The sequence below is a fragment of the Chrysemys picta genome, chromosome 7 (assembly GCF_011386835.1).
Source record: "Chrysemys picta bellii isolate R12L10 chromosome 7, ASM1138683v2, whole genome shotgun sequence".
Lineage (NCBI taxonomy): Eukaryota > Metazoa > Chordata > Testudines > Emydidae > Chrysemys > Chrysemys picta.
In genome coordinates, this window is record NC_088797.1 from 105,615,875 (window position 1) to 105,638,004 (window position 22,130).

Genomic DNA, 22,130 nt, shown 5'->3' on the forward strand with positions numbered 1-22,130 from the left:
GAGATTTCTTCTAATGATAAAGAGCTTGGTGAGATTGTAGTGGTGTTTGAAGGCAAGAAGAGATGGTTTGGGAAAGATTTTCTTTCAAGATGTGGTCCCCATCAAGTATGGATTGTAATTGCTTGATTATATCCCATATTGGTTCCAGTGTAGGGTGGCAGGTGAAGTTGTGGTGAAAAATCTATGAGGGAAGCTAGGTTGCCTGGCCAGAGGAAAAAAATATCATTAATGTATCTCAGTGTAACAGCGCCCTCCTGGCTCCTCCACAAAACTCAGTCGGAGACCACTCAAAGTGTATGCACCAGTGCTCTTTTATTCTTGTGCCAGTTCCCACCGCCTGTTATATACACTTTATACACTGTCTTCAGGTCAACACCCTGGGAGACCGCTAGCTTCCCCAGCTAGCAGGGATCTACAGCCACACGCTCCTCCCCTTCCTGTGTCCCCCCTTGCCAGCTTTATATGGCTGGCTGGCTGATTAGGCCCACAGGTGCCGATGCTCAAGTAATCAGGGCGTAGTCTCCGCTGCCAGCCCCAACTAATCCTCTTAATTGGAGAGGGGCTAACAGGGACCTGACCAGGCTCTCCTGGCCAGCACCCTGTTACACTCAGGTATATAGTTGATTTCATAGTATATTTTTTCAGAAATTCTTCCACAAGGTGATCCAGGAAGAGACATTGGCATATTGAGGAGCCATCCTACTATCCAGGGCTGTTCCCATGTTTTGGGCAAAGTATTTATTGTTAAATGTGAAGTTGTTATGGGTGAAGATAAAATGGATGAGTTTGACAATGCGGTGGATTTCTGAATGTTGTAAATTAACTTGTAGGTATTTGAGGCAGGCAGTGATTCCATCATGGTGAGGGATGTTGGTATATAAGAAGGTGACATCCATGGAGGCAAGGGTGGAGTTCTGGGGGAGGTTGTTAATATTGCAGAGTTTCTGGAGGAAGTCCGTACTATCTCAACGGAGGCTGGCTCTTTGGGTGGTGAGTGGCTTGAGGATGAAGGAAGGTAACCAATGTGCAAACTAGTGCACACTGGAAAATATAATCCCAATTATGTGTACAAAACAATGAGGTCTAAATTAGTTATTATACCCAAGAAAGAGATCTTGGAGTCGTTGTGGATAGTTCTCTGAAAACATTTGCTCAATGTACAGCCATAGTCAAAAAAGCCAACAATGTTAGGAACCACTATGAAAGGGGTAGATAAGACAAAAAGATTATAAAGCCACTATGTAAATCCATCAGGAATACTGAATACAGTGCTGGTCACTCCATCTGAAAAGAGATGGATTAGAAATGTCCAAGTTACAGAGAAGGGTATAGAACAGCTTCCATATGAGGAGAGATTAAAAAGACAGACTATTCAGCGTGGAAAAGAGAAGACGAAGGGTGCGGGGGGGATATGATAGAAGTCTATGAAATCATGAATGGTGCAGAGACAGTGAATAACACAAGAACCAGGGGTCACCCAATGAAATCAACAGGCAGTAGGTTTAAACAAACAAAAGGAAGTACTTCTTCACACAATGAACAGTCAACCTGTGGAACTCGTTGCCAGGGGATGTTGTGAAGGCCAAAATTATAAATGGATCTAAAAAAGACTTAGTAAATTCACGGAGAATAGGTCTATCAATGGCTATTAGCCAAAATGGTCAGGGGTGCAACCCCATGCTCTAGTGTCCCTAGATCTCTGACTGCCAGTTGCTGGGACTGGACAACAAGAGATGGCTCACTTGATGATTGCCCTGTTCTGTTCATTCCCTTTGAACCATCTGGCATCAGCCACTGTTGGAAGAAAGGATACTGGGCTATATGGGCATTTGGTCTGACCATGTGTGGCAAATCTTATGTTCTCATGATTTCTATGAGTCCTGATACTCCTTTGGTAAGAGTAGTGTAGCCAGATGTGATGGGTCTGCCTTGGTTCCCTTGTTTGTGAATCTTGGGAAGCATGTAGAAGTTCCCTGGGATGGGTTCAGGAGGATGAGGTTGTAAACTTTTTCTTGGAGTTGTTTGGGGAAGGATTTGATGGTATCTTTAAATTCCTGTGTGGGGATTTTCTTTGAATTCTTTATAGTAGGTGGTGTCAGAGTTGTCAGTTGGCCTTGTTGATGTAGTCACCATGATTAAGGACTGCAATGGCTCTCCCTTTGCCTGATGGGTTTGAGCATTATCTGGTTGGTTGGATTTTGGGGACTGTAGAGAGATTCTGGTGGATGAAATATTTGTTGGTGGTTTCACTGTTTTTTTTTCCTGAAGCAATTGGGGTAATGAGTCATTGTGTGGTTTTGTCCACTGGGAGGTGTCCAGTCAGATGATTCTTTTTTCATCTGACTGTAGTTGGAGATGTGGTTCGTGTCACCTCTATTGTGAAAGAATTCCTTGAGGCAGAGTCGGCAGAAGAATTCTTCTAGTCCTCCACATGCTCAAATTCTGTGGTGGGCAGAAGTTCAGTCCCTTGGAGAGTACAGATACTTCACTTCCAATAGGTTGATGATGTTGGGTGTCATGTAGTGTCTATATGATGGTCTGCTGGTTGAGGGGTTGTAGTTGGTTCCACTTTTTGTCTGTGTGTTGAATGACAGTCATCAGGGTCTTTATTTGATAGTTTTGGGTTTCCTCCATGATCTCCAGGTAGTTTACTGATTTTTTTCTTTCAGCGTGTGGGAGCATGTAATGATTACTTGTTTGAGATGGTCCCTTGTGGAGTATATACGGTGCAGGAGATGGTTCCTCCGTTTTTCTAAGGTCCTTTTGCAGAGCAGGTCAGCATATTTGGGGAAATAGATAATGTTGTTCAGCTTGGCTTCCTGCTTCTTCATGTTGTTAAGTTTTTATTTTAAATGGCAGAATTTGATATCTTCCATAGTTGTTTGCATTGTTGTTGTAGCTGAATTTGCATGGTGGTTGTCTTGAATTTCCAGCAACCATTTAAAATCTTTCCAAGCAAAGATTCCAACAACTTAAAATGGATGACACGTTAATTATGTGCGTCTTTATATTATGAGACTAGCAATTTGCTTCACAGCAATTTAGAAACTAGAAGGATTTTAAAATGCACAAACTATTTGTCATCATTTACCTACCAGGTAAAAGTGGAAATATGTCTAGCTTCAGAATCCTGAAAGATCGTATTTTTTCAGAGTATAAAAAGGATGGTAATACAAACATGTACACAAAGAAAATGTGAAGGGAGAGGTATGCTTTTTCTTCAATAAGTTTTATAGAACATCTATTAGGAAGAGTTATTAACATACTTTTAAATATACAGACCATCCTCTCACTAATAGCAAGCATCTCGTGCACTATGGATCTCTATGACATATTCTGCGCTGGTTTCTCTTGCGGAACTCCCACTGATCTCAATGCATGGTGTGTGTGAGAAATGGAACGGGAAACGTGCTATAAAGATCTGCAGAGTGAATTAGAAAGGAGAATTTTGCCCTTGTAAGACTGTTCTTGGTATCCAAGGAATTTTCTGTAAAAAGCAACAGAGGGTCCTGTGGCACCTTTAAGATTAAAGGTGCCAGGAATTTTCTGGCGACAGCACTGTTATTGTTTTTAAAGGGTTAGTTAATTAGTAGCCTTACAAACAAACTAACAAAGACCTTTACAATAACAGACCTCCCAATTTATTTATTTACTCCACTGAAAGATATATTTTCTGTTTTACATTTTGGCCGTTAAGAGTACAGAACACAAAAAACTTGACTAAGGTAACAGCAGCCTACTAACAAGCTGTTAATGATTTATATTGGGTAATTCAAGTACTTTATACTTTCATGAGCTGGGCAGAATGATCTGGCAAAAATTCAGAAGCTGTTAGTCACCTCAGAACATTTGTGTACCTACCAAAGTATAAGCAGAGTTTGTGTTTTGATTATTTACCTATGGCGGGGACATCAGAACAGTTCTATTCAGCTAATACCAGGTGGGAAGTATTTTGTCAGTGGCTTGGCTTGTTTTCAATCTAAAAGCAAACTTGGGCCATTTTTAGGGCCATTTTTTGTGTGGAGAAGTTGAAGCGTGGGGTGTGCATACATGCCAGTCTTGAACTAACTTTACTAAGAATCAGGAAGTGACATCATTAGAGGAAGTTTTATTATTTTTTCAATACCATACACAAACTCTTGACAAACACTTGAAAAGTACTGATGCTAGAATTGACTTAATAGATCATCAATTTTCATGCAGACAGATGTTCTGTGATGCCTCATGGGGATGTATCAAGTTGGGTTGGATTATATTGTACTTTTAAAAAAATTATAGTATGTAATGTACATTTTTAAATGGATGTAGAACTTGTGAAAGGTGTCAAACTGGTAGCACTGGAGATTGAAGACACCAAGGGCAGTAGCCTAAACTTGTTCACACTGAAGTCATTGAGAGTTTGAGCATTGAATAGGGTCCTAGAGCCAATACATTGTCACAGTCCTAATATAGTCCAAAAGCTGACCTATCCTGTGGTAAAACCTATTTTAAAAGAAACACAGTGGAAGCCTGATTACTGTTATGATTTCTCTAGTTATAGACAGTAAACTCAATACTCTACAATAATCTGTTGTAGCCCAAGAAGGGGTGGAAATGAGTTTTTTTCTGTGGATGCTGACTGGCACAGTTCCTGTTCGAATGATTGTTCTAATGTGGCTGGGGTTTTGTTGTTATACTAATTATGTGTAAAGTCACCTAGAGCCTTGTATAGGTGTTTTTTTAATATTATTTAAATCAAAATAGGTAAATAAATAAAATATCCAGGTTAGGGTTACCATACGTCCGGTTTTTCCCGGACATGTCTGGCTTTTTGGTAATCAAACCCCCGTCCGGGGGGAATTTCCAAAAAGCTGAACATGTCCGGGAAAAATACTCCCAGCTTTGCCGGCATCCCTGGCTTACTTTAGAGTGGGCTCCAGCAACTGCTGCTGCTCCCTGACTCCTCAGCTCTGTAAGAGCCAAGCTGCCCGAGTGCTACCGGCTTCACAGTTTGCCGGGCAGCCCCCAGACCCGCTGTGCCCCCAGCCAGGCACTTCCCCAGCACAGCCGGAGCCCGGGAGGGGAAGTGCCCGGCCGGGTACGCAGGGTCTGGAGGTCTGGGGGCTGCCTGGCAAACCGTGAAGCCGGTAGCGCTCGGGCAGCTGTTTCGCATGGCTGGGAGGGAGGAGGGGGAATGCGGGGCGCTCAGGGGAGGGGGCGGAGTTGGGGCAGGGACTTTGGGGAAGGGGCGGGGAAGGGGCGGGGCCAGGGCTCCGTGGAGTGTCCTCTTTTTTAAAACCTTAAATATGGTAACCCTAATCCAGGTACAATGTTACCCTATTCTCAATATAGACAGACTGTGACTGCACCTGAAATATTGTGTTCAGATCTGGGCATCTTATTACCAGAATGATATTGACAAATTAGAAGGATTTTATGGAAGAGAGAAAAATAATAGACACAGCAATCTACACATATAAAGTAATAACGAAGGCCCAGATCCTCAAATGTATCGAGGCCAACTGCCCTAGGTTCAAGGCCCAACTGCGCCCCAGGTTTCCATTCACAAACAGATCTTTGGGACTTAGGTGGCTATAAGTATACACTCACAATCAGTTTTGTATTTTGAGCAAAACTTGACTTTTATTAATATCAAGTATTGGATCTGGTATTAACGCTGAGCTATCATATTTCAGTGACAGCAAAGCTGGGAAAGACAGCAATGAAAAGTTTGAACGTTGTGATTATCTTGCTCCTGGTTCTCAGTTTGCTTAGCTCCCTTATGAGTTCTGGATTTACATGCTGCAACACCGTAACCAATCCCTACCAGACCTTTTTGGGGCCCATTGGTGTCTATACATGGAATTCCCTAAGTGGTAAGTATGTAATGCATGCTATTCTATTTAGGTAGCTAGATAAAGAAATTATATAATATACACCTCTACCCCGATATAACGCGACCCGATAGAACACGAATTCGGATACAACATGGTAAAGCAGCGCTACAGGGGGGCAGGGCTGCGCGCTCTGGTGGATCAAAGCGAGTTCGATATAACACGGTTTTACCTATAACGCGGTAAGATTTTTTGGCTCCTGAGGACAGCGTTATATCAGGATAGAGGTGTACTGCAAAGAGAGTGCCTGATTGTCACGTACATTAAGGCCCCTTAACACCACTCTGGCAAAGCAAAGAGGGGTGTGTGTGTGAGTGAGAGAGAGAGAGAGACTGTGCATGCATGCATCCATTATAGGACTCGATTCTCATTTACACATGCATGCATACACACCAACCCATTTCTAAATGATATCTATATATAAAGGGTAGACTTCTAATCTCTAGTAAGGGCTATGGCACTTATCAGGAGTGACAGCAAGTCAGCATTATCTTCTCACTAGTAAGATTTAAGGACTGCATGTCTATGAATTTAATGGTTATGGGAGGACTATGAAAATATCACAAACCAGCAACATTTGAAAGAGAATTTTATTTTATTCAGGTTTTATGCCATACCTGTGACCATGGTATCTGAGCACCTTGTTCCTTCAGACAGCAATTAAATTGTAATGGTTATTTTAAATGAATCCATCATTCAGTAAGTTCCTGGGTGCATTGATTGCAATAATAAAAATGAAAAAACAGAGGTAGCCACTTACAACATAATTTAATGCAATTAAATGCATGCACATCACAGCAGAGATCTGAAGCTGACTCTTCTCAAACTACTGAAATCAAGGCAGACATGCAGGAAAATGCAGGTATTGGAAGTGACTAAGGACTAAATTTGCGAAGGTATTTAGGCACCTATGTGCTTTTGAAAATCCCACTAGGTACCTATCTACATCTTTATGCACCTAGATACCTTTTAAAAATCTGGACCCTTGTGTCCAATTCACTGTGGCGCTGAGCCTCGTTAATTTCACTCATGTCTGAAGAAAAGTCATAACCCAAACATAAGCAAAATAGCTAAATGTGACAGGAAGTATTCAGCCTTGCTGTGGGCCTTATGGTCCTACTACACCTTGTCTCAAGAAATGGGAAGCTGTGAGGAAAAGAGCAACAAAAATGGGTCCTCCAAACTTGCCTAGGGGGAATTCTTTGGAGCGGTCATTAAGAAACCACAGAGACCTGATTCTTGAAGGGCTAGAGGGGGTAGCAACAGCTAGTCAGGGCCCTGCTGGTTCAGATACAAAGAAGCTGCCTGGCCTTGGCAGTTTAGTTCCTTTCTGAGACCAACGGAGTGAAGAAGGGTGCCCCTCTCTGGCCAAAAGAGCCTGACAATCAGACAGTGCTTATGGGTGGCTGAGCTGGTATACAGCTGAGATTGCAAAGAGAGAAGGACCTGAGGATGTTGGCCCTGAGATACGGCTGGAGATATAAGGGCCCAGTAGGAAGAGGCTCAGGGAAATAGCAACAAAGGATTGAAGTAACCAGTACATGACTGCTATGTATATGGTGCCTGGGTTAGGACTTGGTGTAGTGGGTGGGCTGGGTTCCCCTACCAGCCAGAAGTAAAGTGGTGTAACCCCAAGGAGGGGACAGGGCTTATTTACAAGTCTGAACACAGGGCTGAATTTAAAAGGTCTCAGAGCTGGGGCTGAAGACCCTAGTGAGGGCAGAGAGACTATTTATTGGACTCTTTAATACCTTGGAATGGGTTCATTTGTACTTTGTGACTTGGCCAGACTGCCAAGCCATTGAAGATCCAACAAGGTTGGCTGGCAGCCTGCAAGGGCACCCGGGGCAAGAAAAGGACCAGTTGGAGGCACTCCAGAGGTGACTGCCCCTGTACACTAAAATTTAAAATCAAAAGAATGAAATGGGTAACTTAAGATGGAGGAAATGTTGTGGTAAAACATGTTTCCTTCACTATGAGAAAAATGCTTTCACAAATCAAAATAAACTAAAACTATATAAAATATTTTCTAAGCTGAAAAATAAGCGGAGATTCCGTGAGATGGTAGACATCTGAACTCATCAAAGAGTCCCTAGAGGCATAACCTATCATTCACCTGTTATGCTTGCCTCTGGCTTCTTTAAATGTACATTGGTACTCTTCTGATCTTGCAGCTGTAATACGGGTGACTGTGTGGGTTAATAGGGTTCTACTTCCCCTAAAAGTAGATTCTGGACTTGGAGAATTTGTTGAAAAAATATCTGTTTACAGAGTTTCTTACATTAGGTGGCTCATCCAAATTAATTTCATGTGCAAAATAATTTCATGTTATTATGGGTGCCTCTGTTCTTGCTTTACCTCCAGATAGCTTTTTGAAGCAGTGTAGGCTGGAATGGAATATTTCAAAAGCACTACAGATTTGGGGCCAAATCCTCAGCTGGTGTTAGACAGAATAACTCCATTAAAGTCAATGGGGCACCACTAATTTACATTTGCTGAGGATCTGACATTCTAAATGTAGTCATATTCAGGATAGAACAGAATATGAAGGATCCTTGAAGGTTCTTAATTTTCATACTAATTACCCCAAGTTCCAAAAGCCCACTCTCGGGGGAAAAAACAAAAAAACCCAACCTATCTTAAGGGAGCTTCATCCCATTGTTTATGCACATGCAAGCGTGTAGGGCCAGCCAGAGCAAGTTTAGCAAGGTCAGAGGAGATAGAAATGCAGAAGTAGTAATTAGAAAAGTACTCATTCTCAAGGATGAAATGTTATATTTTATATTTATGTTATAAGGTCGTAGAGCAGTTTTTAAACTAAGGGCTGAAGGAAAGCTGACAGGTGCGGAGAAGCACATGGTTCGGACATCCCTTAGGGGAAGATCTATTAATAGAGAATCTCTATGTCTTAGTGAGGAGGAGAGGATGGAAAATGATAAAATACAGGCAGCATTTGATCAAAAACAGTCAAATAAAAAAAAGAGTCCTATTCAGTTACATCGTGTTATGGCAGACAGCTAAAAGGAGACAAGTTTTTAAAGTGCTTATATACCAATGCTAGAAGTCTAAATAATAAAATGGATGAACTAGAGTGCCTTGTATTAAATGAGGATAATAGACATCACAGAAACTTGGTGGAATGAGGATAATCAATGGGATACAGTAATACCAGGATACAAAATATATCAGAAGGACAGAACAGGTCGTGCTGGTGGGGGAGTGGCATTATATGTGAAAGAAAGCATAGACTCAACTGAAGAAAAAATCGTTAATAAATCAAACTATACTATAGAATCTTTATGGATAGAAATTCCATGCTCTAATACTAATAATATAGTGGTAGGGATATATTACCGACCACCTGACCAGGATGGTGATAGTGACTGTGAAATGCTCAGGGAGATTAGAGGCTATTAAAATAAAAAACTCAATAATAATAATAATGGGGGATTTCAATTATCCCCATATTGAGTGGGTACATGTCACCTCAGGACAGGATGCAGAGAGAAAGTTTCTTGACACCTTAAATGACTGCTTCTCAGAGCAGCTGGTCCTGGAATTCACCAGAGGAGATCTAGTCCTAAGTGAAGCACAGGATCTGGTCCAAAAGGTGAATATAGCTGGACCGACTGGTAATAGTGACTAGAATATAATTAAATTTAATATCCCTGTGGCAGGAAAACACCAAAGTGGCCCAACACCGTAGCATTTAATTTCAGAAAGGGGAATTACACAAAAATGAGGTTAGTTAATCAGAAATTAAAAGGTACAGTGCCAAAAGTGAAATCTCTGCAAGCTGCATGGAAAATTTTTAAAGACACCATAATAGAGGCTCAACTTAAATGTATACCCCAAATTAAAAATATATAGTAAGAGAACCAAAAAAGAGCCACTCTGGCTAAACAACAAAGTAAAAGAAGCAGTGAGAGGCAAAAAGGCATCCTTTAAAAAGTGGAAGTTAAATCCTAGTGAGGAAAATAGAAAGGAACATAAACATTGGCAAATGAAATGTAAAAATACAATTAGGAAGGCCAAAAAAGAATTTGAGGAACAGTTAGCCAAAGACTCAAAAAGTAATAGCAAAATTTTTTTTAAGTACATCAGAAACAGGAAGCCTGCTAAACAACCAGTGGGGCCACTGGTTGATTGAGCTGCTAAAGGAGCACTCAAGGACGATAAGGCCATTGCAGAGAAACTAAATGAATTCTTTGCATTGGTCTTCAGGGCTGAGGATGTGAGGGAGATTCCAAAGCTGAGCCATTCTTTTTAGATGACAGATCTGAGGAACTGTCCCAGATTGAAGTATCATTAGAGGAGATTTTGGAACAAATTGATAAATTAAACTGCACTAAGTCACCAGGACCAGATGGTATTCACCCAAGAGTTCTGAAGGATATGAAATTGCAGAACTACTAACTGTAGTCTGTAACCTAGCATTTAAATCAGCTTCTGTACCAGATGACTGGAGAATAGCTAATATGACACCAATTTTTAAAAAGGGCCAGAGGTGATCCCTGCAATTACAGGCCTGTAAGTCTGACATCAGTACTGGGCAAACTGGTTGAAACTATAATAAAGAACAATATTGTCAGACATATAGATGAACATAATTTGTTGAAGTGTCAACGTGGTTTTAGTAAAGGGAAATCATGCCTCACCAATCTACTAGAATTCTTCGAGGTCAGTTTTCAGACTGGAGAGAGATAAATAGTGCAGATGATACAAAATTACTAAAGATAGTTAAGACCCAGGCAGACTGTGAAGAGCTACAAAAGGATCTCTCAAAACTGGGTGACTGGGCAACAAAATGGCAGATTAAATTTAATGTTGATAAATGCAAAGTAATGCACATTGGAAAGCATAATCCCAACTATACATACAACATGATGGGATCTAAATTAGCTGTTACCACTCAAGAAAGATCTTGGAGTCATTGTGGATAGTTCTCTGAAAACGTCCACTCAATGTGAAGCAGCAGTCAAAAAAGCAAACAGAATGCTGGGAATAATTAAGAAAGGGATAGATAATAGGACAGAAAATATCATGTTGCTTCTATATAAATCTATGGTACGCCCACATCTTGAATACTGTGTGCAGATGTGGTCGCCCCATCTCAAAAAAGATATATTGGAATTGGAAAAGGTTCAGAAAAGGGTAACAAAAATGATTAGGGGTATGGAACGGGTTCCATATGAGGAGAGATTAATAAGACTGGGACTTTTCAGCTTGGAAAAGCGACAGCTAAGGGGAGATATGATTGAAGTCTATAAAATCATGACTAGTGTAGAGAAAGTAGATATTGAAGTGTTGTTTACTACTTCTTATAAAACAAGAACTAGGGGTCACCAAATGAAATTAATAGGCAGCAGGTTTAAAACAAATAAAAGGAAATGTTTCTTGACACAACGCACAGTCAACCTGTGGAACTCCTTGCCAGAGGATGTTGTGAAGGCCAAGACCATAATAGGGTTCAAAAAAGAACTAGATAAATTCATGGAGGATAGGTCCATCAATGGCTATTTGCCTCTGTTTGCCAGAAGCTGGGAATGAGCGACAAGGGATCGATCACTTGATGATTACCTGTTCTGTTCATTCCCTCTGGGGCACCTGGCACTGGCCACTGATGGAAGACAGGACACTGGGCTAGATGGACCTTTGGTCTGACCCAGTAGGGCCATTCTTATGCTCTTATATACTGCAAATAACAGTTCAGCTTTCTTATCTTTGGTAAGATCTCTATTATGTATAATATGCAAATACCTATTGGTGTCAATAGGATTCCTGTATATGGGTCAAGTGGAGAATATACTATGCATACCTCAGAGGTAGGTACACAAAACATTGCACATCAGTTATCAGCTAGGGTACAGTAAATTTTTTAAATAGCTTCCCAGAATATTTTATTTATAGGAAACTCCAGATTTTTCTTCCAATTGGTTGAAATGCCTAGAATGAAATAGATATTAGAACTGTAATATTTGCATAAGTGTACCCATATAATATCACTAATATCACAATGCTATTTGTAACATTGTATTCCTATTTTCTAGGCATCTTCGTTCTTCTAACCATGATATTGTTTGCAGCGAACGTAGAGGCAAACAAACTGTCTGTAGAGTTGGCTTCAAACTGTGCGCTTTCTTCAAATCAATATAAAGACTCCAGAAACAATTATGAATATTCATACTGGCTCATGCTTCTCATCTTTCTTTTGAATGTTGCAACTATCATCATCATCATCTTCTATCACCGTGCAAGGTATTCCAAGAGGAAGGAACAGGAGAGACCCATTGAAAATGCACCAAGAGATGGTATTTTATTTTAGTGATACCAGTTCTTTCATTTAAAGGTGATGTGGAAGAAAATGGCAAGTTAATGTGGACAATCATGACTGATAATTTAAACTCCAAATGTATATTGTTGTTCATTGTGCTGTATGCCTATCTTTAGTACTGATTGAATTCATCTTCATCATTTTAGATCTATATTGCCATATCAAATTATTTATTGATAAGGGCATTTGTTAAATGAAGTTGTATAATGATCCCAACGTGCACCATTTGTCTGAAGGCCCTTTAAGAATGAACTTTGCATAGCTCACCTTCCTGACTCCTCCCCTGGGGGAGTCCCTATGTGAAGGTAAGATACAGAATTGAGTTTTGAGGGGACCCCCACTGCACTGCTACTGACTGAGTGGGCAGCAGCAACGTGTAATGGGCACTAGGACACAGAGATTTGGAAAGCGAATGCAAGGAAACATTCCATCTTCCTGCTGCTGTTCCTTCAGTCCTACCCCATTCTGCATCCAAGCAAATCCTATTGCAGCCCTTCTCTCCCCATCCATGCATCATTCAGCATAGCCAGTTTCCACCTCTTGCTGTCTGGCTTTTCTTGGCTGCAGAATGGCCCCCTAGGGGCTGTTAAACTTGCAGTGAGGGCTGAACCAGCCCCAGGACCAGGGTGGCCTAAAGGTACAAAGACCCTTTTCTCTGCCCTTTGAAGTCTGAACTCATTCAGATGCAAGGACAGGCCCATTGTTTTGATTATGCACATAATTCCTGCTTGGAAAGAGGTAGACTAATCCAGAAAACATAAGAAATCTTGAAGATTATAGGACAAAGTCACCGGAGCCTCAGTGCTTCACCTTCCACTGCAGTCAGTTGACATTTCCCTTTTTTCTTTCCTTTCATCTTTCACTTACTCTTTGAGCCCCATAGTAAATGATCCCTTCCACACTGAGGGCTTAGCTACACTTGCACGTTATAGCACAATAAAGCCTCCCAGAGCGCTCTACCTTACTTCCCGTCCACACTGGCAAGGCACGGAGAATGCTCTGACTCCCTGGCTAGAGCGGTCTTGGTACTCCACCTCCCCGAGAGGATTAACAGCTGTTGCATATTGGGTGAGATGCTGCAGCTCCAGTGTAAATGAGGGGTAACGTTATTATGCACTGATTGACCTCCGGAAACGCCCCATAATCCTCTTAACTGAAGTGGTCTCTCTTGTCTTTGTTGTGAACTCGGACGCGGAAGTGCCCTTTCAAAGCTCCAGTTCCAAGAGCGGCTGCTTATCTGGTCTGAGAAAACAAATAAACAGCTACTGTTTGCTTTTGAGTGAGTGAGAGAGAGGTGGGGGAGGGAGGGAGGGGGGGGGTCTGAACTTACAAGACAGCATGCTGACACACTCTCAGCACCCCAAAAACCCACTCTCTCCCCCCCCCGCATACACACAACACACTCCCTGTCACACTCCACCCCCACCACATTTGAAAAGCACATTGCAGCCTCTTGAATTCTGGGATAGCTACCACAATGCACCACTCCCAATGCAGCTGCAAGTGCTACAAATGTGGCCACACCGATGCGCTTTCAGCTCTCAGTGTGGACAGACTGGAGCGCTTTCCCTAGTGCGCTCTCCGAAGGCTGGTTTATCTTAAAGCACTCTACAGCTGCAAGTGTAGCCATGGCCTTAGAATTCACTGCTGCTCTTTGCCTCACCAGTCCTAGTTGGTTACTTTATTCTGGAGTATGGTCTCACTTCTTCTAGCAACTACACTCACAAAAGGCCATGCAGAGTAGCAAACAATATGAACACTGATGCTAAGTCAGTGCTATTGCTGGAGTCTTGTTCCTGTCTGGAGTGGCTAAACACAGACATTGTGGTTTACACGGTAACCGTGTGCCAGAGGGACATTATGCAATCATAAATGGGGAAGGAAATGGTCTGTTCAGTTAGGAGCGAGATGGTGGGTACCTACAAGTCAATTATTAACTGGTTGTTCCCATTTGCAAACATTATTTAGGACCCCTGTTTTAGACTATATATAGACATTTTTGATTAACACAGCTAGTGAAATGATAAAGCTGCACCTTGTAAAGGTGTGGTCCTCCTGTTTCCTGAAAATAAAATCATACTGCCCTTTTGCACTGACACGAGTCCCAGATAGTGGATATTTACAGGACAGTATAAAGGCCATGGCCGAATTGCCATTACATGGAGCTGAATAATTAAAGTATAATGCTGCTAACTAACAGAACAAAACCAAAGTATTGGGTAGTCTTTAAAGAGAGTTTTATTCTCTAGCTTTCAAACTTCCTCTAGTGTCTGCAGCTAGGCTGAGCTGACTCCTCCTCTTTAGGTGTTGCTAATTTTTACCTATTGTATTAACATCTTCCTCTGGGCAGGAGGGCAGACCCCATGGCATCCTGTAAGCTTATGCTTAATGCTCATGTTGCAGGGATGGGTGTTCACAGAGTGAAGTGATCAGCACCTTGCACTCTCTTGCCCCTCGCCCCCAGCAGCTGGGAGACCTTTCCCAATGTACTAACTGTATCACAGTCTCTCCCTTTACCGTACCTTATCAAGCCTGATTTACAGATGCATTCATTACATGGGAGGTATATCATGAAATACCACAGGGGCTACAAAAAGAACACCTGAATGGATACAGGAGTTTTGCCAAGAATGTAACTTCTCAGAAGGTTGACTCCAACAAAGAAAACCTCTTCTGGAGCTGTTGGTTATGTCAACATAATTTTCAAGATTAAAGTATAAAATCTCAAGTGTATTTTGCCAGATGAAGGTATAACCCCACTGCAGAAATCCTACATTAGAGCAGTTTATGTGGAGCAGATCCGTACAAAGTTAGGGTGGTATTCTGAAAAAAAGCTTCGGTCTTTTATCTTTGAGAGACTGAATAGGTGCATCAAACAAGAGACCTTTCCAGTTTTCACTTTATGATAAAAATCCTTGCATAGAACCACTTTTCATCACTGTAAAACATTTCAGCTGAAATGTCAGATACTTTTCACCCACAAGCTAAACAGGCACAAAGCCAAACATTTGCCAGTTTTGCTTCGGCTGCAAAATTTTTCACACAGCTTCAGTGAGCAACTGTTACAGCTTTGCTAAGCCAACATCCATCACACAACATGACTAAACCTGCATCTGTCATTAGGTACGATAGAAACAAAGTCATTGTAATAGAGCATTTATTAGAGGACCTGTGTCTCCTCCTTTGAAAATAAGAGGGTCAGCATTGTTTCAGTGTTTGTAGAGCAGCAGCAGATCATTATCAATAGTGGACAAACTGCAGAAGATTCAGCAGTTTGCTTCTAATAAGCATCTTCAGTTCTGGGTCCTTATCTGAACCGCGTGGGTCTGTAAAAATCAGGCTGAAAATCTCATAAGATCTCATGCTTTTTTGGTGAGATTTACATGTTTTACTCCATTGATAATCTTTTGGATATACTGTGCAGACTGGCACCTACATTCACTAGGTTTACAGTAGCAGTAGCCTAAGGCTAGATCCTGCAACTGGCTTCACAGGGGCAGACTCCTGCATGGAGCCTCACTACAGTCAATAGGGCTCTATGTAGGCCCAAGAGCCTCTCTGCATGGAGTCTCAGGCAGGATTGGGGATTTAGAGACTATGGGCCAATGGCAGTTTTGCCACTAACTTCATATGAATGAGTATTTGGCCCTGGACCTGAACTTTAATCATGGTACTTATTTATTCACCTGGTTGAAATGTAGATCAAAATTATAATGTTGCAGAAATCCAAATTTTAGCAGCAGGCAGTTAGGATTTTCCATACAAAGGCAGACCATTTACTTTTTGTCTGAATGTTTTTAGATTATGGGACACAAGCATGAAAGAAAAGTAAAGTTTCCCTCAGAGACCACAGAGTTGGGGGGAAATGGAAAACTGTTTGCATAAATTGTTGTGCCCCATTTTTCACTGAAAACGTATTGATTGTAATTTTCCTGCCACTTCTAGTCGTAAGTTACATAGCTACATACCACTGCAGACTAGGAAAATGCATCTGGTAGTAAAGAATTTACATGAAACAACATTGATGTTAGTTATCAGGTAACTCTCATGGTTTCCAATGCCACTGCTGTGAGTTTATCATCACATTATTTCCATAGAACATAGTGCAGTGGTGTTTTGTGGTAATAGTGCAATTAACGTACATCACAATGCTGAACCAAACAAGCCAGGAAACTATCCAGGACAGGGACCATGCCTTTCTCTTTGATACTAAAGATGTGCTTAGTAAACCTTTGGGTGCTATAAAATAATACTGTCTGATGATGATGGATTACACATACATGCCCATAAAAGAGCTTAATAAAAGGAATTTATCTATTCTGCAATAACATCTATTTCTACTACAGCAGTAAAGAGTCTGCCACAGGATGACCTTGCATTTAGCCTTTAGGATAGCAAAAAGAAATTGTTTTGGCTATTGCCAACCAGCCAACCCTAAAAATGAATACAGCTGTATTTGGTACATTTATCCTCTTAATGAGAACAGATTCTGGCAGTTTTGCCTTAGGTGAAAAGGAAAAAGCTTGCACTGTCAGCCTGACATGCTATTGAAATAAAAGCAAGTGTCCATCTTATCTGAAGACCAGAGTGAGTAATTTTGTAAATAAAGGAGCTGCACATTTATCACTTGCCAACAGTTCAGCATAGCTTTCCACAATTAGTAATGTTTGGTCAGGTCAGAAGAGGGATCCAGTCTTGAGCTAGCCTAAAGATGAATTCCCTTGTAACTTTAAAGGTCATTTGGCTGATGTTTATCACAGTGAGATCAGGAAGCATGCAAAGCATTGTTTGCACTGTAGCTTATCTCTGGAGAAAGCCCTGTGTATTATGCAGGAAGATGACCTAGATTCTTCCAGCAAAGCTCGTGGTTTCTTTTACAATCTGGCACTGAATTCTAAAGTACACTGGGAATGCTCAAACAGAGTCAGGAAAGTCAGATCTTCTGCACCAGTTAAGCCTGTATCATAGCTGTGTTGGGCTAACACAGGTAGAATGGATCTCCTTTACAGGCTAGTCTGGAAAGATGTGATAGGTGCAGGCAAGGAGAGGGCTGATGGGATCCATGTTTAAGTGTATCCACTGGCCATCACTTCCTGCACAACTGGGGTGGAAGGGCTGCAGATTCCATCACATCCACCACCACAACCCCTTGGCACTCCACCCTTGTAGAGCATGCATACCATAGGCTTCATGTGGGTCAAGTGGATTTCACACACGTCAGAGGAACGTTTTTGTTGAATTACACATAAAAATGAATAATAGTCAATTTTCCATGGGTTATTTACTCATATTAAACTGAATTTTTGTCTGCCAAACATTTTTTTAATTTGCAGCATACTGTGGAATCAACAATCCATAGAATCATAGGACTGGAAGGGACCTCGAGAGGTCTTCTGGTTATTCCTGAGGGCATTCTGCACCAGAAGATTAAAAGTACTGCACTAGAAAATTAAACATTCTGCACACAATATTTTAAAATTCTGCAAAATTTGTCAAATAAACAGAGGCTCCAGCATGGCATTGGGAAGCACAGGCCACTGGCTGTACAGAGGTGGGAGATCACTGTGCAGCTCCCCACCCGGGACACGGACTCAGCGGTGAGGCTGCACCTGACGCAGTGCAAGGACCGGGCCTGCCCCAGAAACACCCCAGTGCCCTGCCCCTCTGTGCCAGGTGCACCAGGTGTGGGCAGGCAGGCTCAGCAAGGCAGGATCCAAGTTTGGAGGGGCTTAGTGTGGGGGGATCCAGGTGTGGGTTGAGTGTTCTGTGGGCAGGCGGCTCAGTGGAGGATCCGAGTGCAGGGGTAATCTGGATTCACAGGGCCTTGTTGAGGTGTTCTGGGTGCAACGGTAATGGAACTCTGCAGGGGGGTCCAGGTGCAGGGGGAGTGAGGCTCATTGAGGGGGTTCTGAGTGCGGGTGGAGGGTGAGACTCAGCTGGAGGGTCTGGGTATGATGGGGTCTGGATGCACAGGGGTTGGACAGATGGGGGAGCAGCTCCCTGTACAGGGATCCCTCCCCCTGCAGCTGAGGAGCAATAGATACAGGAAGAGAGAGAGAGAGAGAGAGAGTGTGAGTGTGAGTGTGTGTATGGGGGGGGGGAGGGCGGGATTTACAGAGCTTCCTGCAGCTGGGGGAGAAATCTGGGGGTAGGTCCTCCCCAGCCCAGATAGGACTAGCAACTGAGCCTGGCGCAGGGTAAAAGCCACCAGCCGGGTCTTCCCCAGTCCCACCTCCTTCCCCACAATAATTTACCTTTCTGCAGGCTGCCCTGAGCACCCAAAACATACTGCTGGGGAGGGTCACATGACCGCTCTTGTGACTTCCCTTTGCTTCCCTGTCAGAAAGTCATTTTTCTGCAGGGAAGCAAAGAAATCTGCGGGAGACAAATTTTGTGCATGCAGTCCCCTGCGCTCAGAGCAGGGCCAAGTATTATCTAGGCCACCCCTGACAGGTTTTTGTGTAACCTGCTCTTAAAAACCACCAATGATGGAGATTCCACAACATCCCTAGGCAATTTTCTCCAGTGCTTAACCACCTCGACAGTTAGGAAGTTTTTCCCAATGTCCAACCTAAACTGTCCTTGCTGCAATTTAAGACCATTGCTCCTTGTCCTATCCTCAGAGGTTAAAGATAACAATTTTTCTCTCTCCTCCTTGTAACAACCTTTTATGTACTTGAAAACTGTTATGTCCCCTCTCTGTCTTCTTTTGCCAGACTGAAAAAATTGGGTTTGTCTAATCTTCCCTCATAGGTCATGTTTCACAGTATTGCATAATGGATGTTGTCAGGCAAGTTTGTGGGTTTGGCACCCAGGAAACTGTTGAGACTTTCTGCACTGGGAACTGATGCCTCTTCTTTCTCAGCTAAGTCAGAGTGACTTGAACTGTTGAGGGGTAGAGACGGGAACTCCTACTATTCTGCCCCACCAGCCCTTGCTAACAACCACCAACCACCCTCTTTCTCCTGCCTAATATCCACCCCCGTATCCAAAACAGACAGTTAAACAAGTCAGCAAAATGTTTCTACTAAAATGACCAGCATTGAAATAGTTAACAAAATACACATTTAAATTACCGTAATTGGGTTTCAGATCCATCGCTACACAGTAATAAATGGGACAGCTCCGACCTCTCAGCACTATTGCTTCATGTTTTGTGCAGACTCAAGAAGGCAGCGGGGCTTCACCGTTTGTCACACATTTTGAAAGTTTTATTCACAACCATGAGGATTTGTAACAGACTTTATAAACCCCACACTAAGGGGGAGGCAGAGGGAGGGCTGGTGCAGTACTGGGCCAAGGAAGCTTTGTCTCTCAGCCACCGCTGAGTGTGCTTCTGGGAGAAGACCAGAATCAATGGAGCTTCAGCAGCCCTGAGTGGGAGAGACGAAAGAGGCCATTTCCTGGAGGAGGACTGCTCTGCAGCAACAGGAGAGGAAGTTTGTCTTGACTTGACTGAGTCTCCCCTCACTCCCAGATGCTCCCCAAGAGGGAGGGAGAACCATGGGCAAGGGCTTGAAGGCTGCAGGCATCAGCCTAGGCTGTGGAGGTCTGGAAGTAAAGACTAAATCCACTGTGACCACACCTCAAACTGAGATGCAGTTGTGGTAGGAAGTGGCTCAGGGGAAGTGAGCAAGTGGGCCAGCCTAACTTAGGTCAGTACACACTTTCACTTTCAGGCCCTAAACTGGGAACTGGCGGAGGGGAAAGGGCCAGGGTCCCCCTTACCCACCCCAAAGCTATTACCCAGCCCCAAGGAGGGCAGGGCTAGGGGTTACGCCAAGGAGGACAGTGCAACTAAAACTACATCCAGAGGATGAACTAACAGAAAGGTTGGAGTTGAAGGCTCAGACCAATAGGCCTGTGGACTGCCAAAACCACCCCGCTACAGGGCTATGAATACTTTGTTAAGTGAATTATTATAATCTTCCTACACAGTTCTGTGAGCCTGGGTGGATTGTGCAAAAAAAATGCTATGACGGCAGAATCCTTATCTATGGAGACAAAGATGATATCAGTAACTTAGATGCCTCATGAAACTTTCAGTTCTCTTAAGCATTAACAGCTATAAAATGTATAAATATAAAAACACTCCAATAGGTAACAACAACTTTTAATATAGGGACATCGACTTCACAGCATAACAAGATCTCATTAATCTTATAATTACAGGGAAAAGACTACCATAGCTTTGCTGTTTTCCAGAGAGAGTGAGAGACAGTAGTATTTAGTCAATAAAACTAATGCCTGTTACCCAAGGACAACCATGCTAAAGAATGATCCAGCTCTCACTATCTAAAATTCTCTGCTGCTTGGAAAACTGCCAAGTATAATAATCAATTATAAAAATAAACACAATTTCACTAACATGATGGCTGTTTATGAACCATTTTAAAAGTGAAAAATTCGTATAAATAGTAATAATGCTAGCACGCTGCACATTTTGGAAGTTGCAGAGCTGGAAGAAAGAGATCCCATACAACATACTACAGCAGGGCTGTCTCCCTTGCAGCACTGTAAAGAAAGAAAAGTACACAATAGTTTTCTCAATGGTGAAGAAACAGCAGGGCAGCTTTGTGTGCAATGTGGAGACTTTAGGGAGATAGTTTAGTCATTTGCTAATGACAAGATCAGCTGGTGTACTGTTGATCAGAGGCAAAGTGAGTAATTTTAACCCTTTCTCTAAATGTCCCTTTACAATGTGAAATCACTTTGATAGCCCCTTAAATATAGATCAGCCTAAATAACTATGCAAAGAACTACAACAATGCCTTCATCTACTACTGCAGCAAGCTGTTTGCTCTTTTAATAAATTATGGTGACCCATATTCGCTAGCTTATGGTCCTTTATTTAGCAATGTCACTTTTCACCAGTCTTCTCTTGTGACTCACTCCCCGATTTGTACAAGACAGACAATTAATCATATCCATCAAAATGTGAATGTCCCTTAAATGGAGTAAGCTTGCAATCTTATTGCAGTTATCTTTGCCATTCATCATCCCACAGCTCATCTCCTCCCTAATGTTTATCATTCATGTTTAAAGTTGTGTGTCATGTTTAAAGTTGAGCTTGTAAGTTCTGGTGAAAACATATGCTTGTGCACACAAAAAGACATAATATGCCAAGGGCTAACGTTAACAGATCAATTTTAAAATTACTTTATGTAATTTTCACTGTGACTATATTAAAAAAAACAACCCAAGACTCTGATACAAGACTGTTACAATCTGATGCTGCAGGAATACTAGTATTCCTCAAGATGAGATACTCTACCAAGCTGACTGATATAATAGTGATGGACAACCCTGAAAGGGATCTCTCAGTTTATGGTGCCTGCTATCCTGGGCAACACCAAGGACCTCTAGTGCTAGATTCATGAGTTGCTACAGCTTGAGCTAAAGAGCCAGGTTCTCAAGCTGAGAGCTGTCACTGGATGAGGCACGGAATGGGATGTGTAATGTGCACTGACCTGTAGGTTACATACTTCCTCTGGATAGACAAATCTCATCTTAAGCAGCTGAGGCCCTAAAAGTCCAAATCCCAGATGAGGCCTCATCTATGTAACTTACCATGATCTGTAAGTTATGCAGGCGAGTTTCTTTGGCGCAATAAGCTTCTTAAAGCGACCCCTTCAACCACTCTCCCCATGGCACCTTTGTTATGAGGAGGCTTCTCCATTGCTTCTGATGGCAGCAGTGCTCTGTGGTGACATCTTGACAATCTCATCCCTGCTGTCAAAGTTGCTGCATCTGCCACATGCCTGGGGCGGCCTGCTGGTTTCTGCGAGGGCGGCAATCAGGCTGCCTTTGGCAGCATGCCTGCAGGAGGTCCGCCGGTCCTGCGGCTTCGGTGGCAATTCGGCAGCGGGTACGCCAAAGGCGCGTGACCGGCGGACCTCCCGCAGGCGTGCCGCCGAAGGCTG

At 42.5% G+C, this 22,130-nt stretch overlaps 1 protein-coding gene across 2 annotated transcripts in view; it reads left to right on the plus strand.

Annotated features, from left to right (window-relative positions):
- The window catches only part of CLRN3 (clarin 3), a 35,497-nt gene extending 18,716 nt beyond the window's left edge, over positions 1–16,781 (plus strand). The window contains exons 2-3 of one of the 2 annotated variants that reach the window (XM_065552232.1): positions 5,676–5,855; positions 11,924–16,781. In XM_065552232.1, the coding sequence (XP_065408304.1) occupies positions 5,676–5,855; positions 11,924–12,198 (455 nt within the window). In that variant the 3' untranslated portion in view covers positions 12,199–16,781. The remainder of the gene's footprint in view (positions 1–5,675; positions 5,856–11,923) is intronic. The other variant, XM_024106515.3, reaches the window with a different exon arrangement.
- Positions 16,782–22,130: the final 5,349 nt, after the last annotated feature.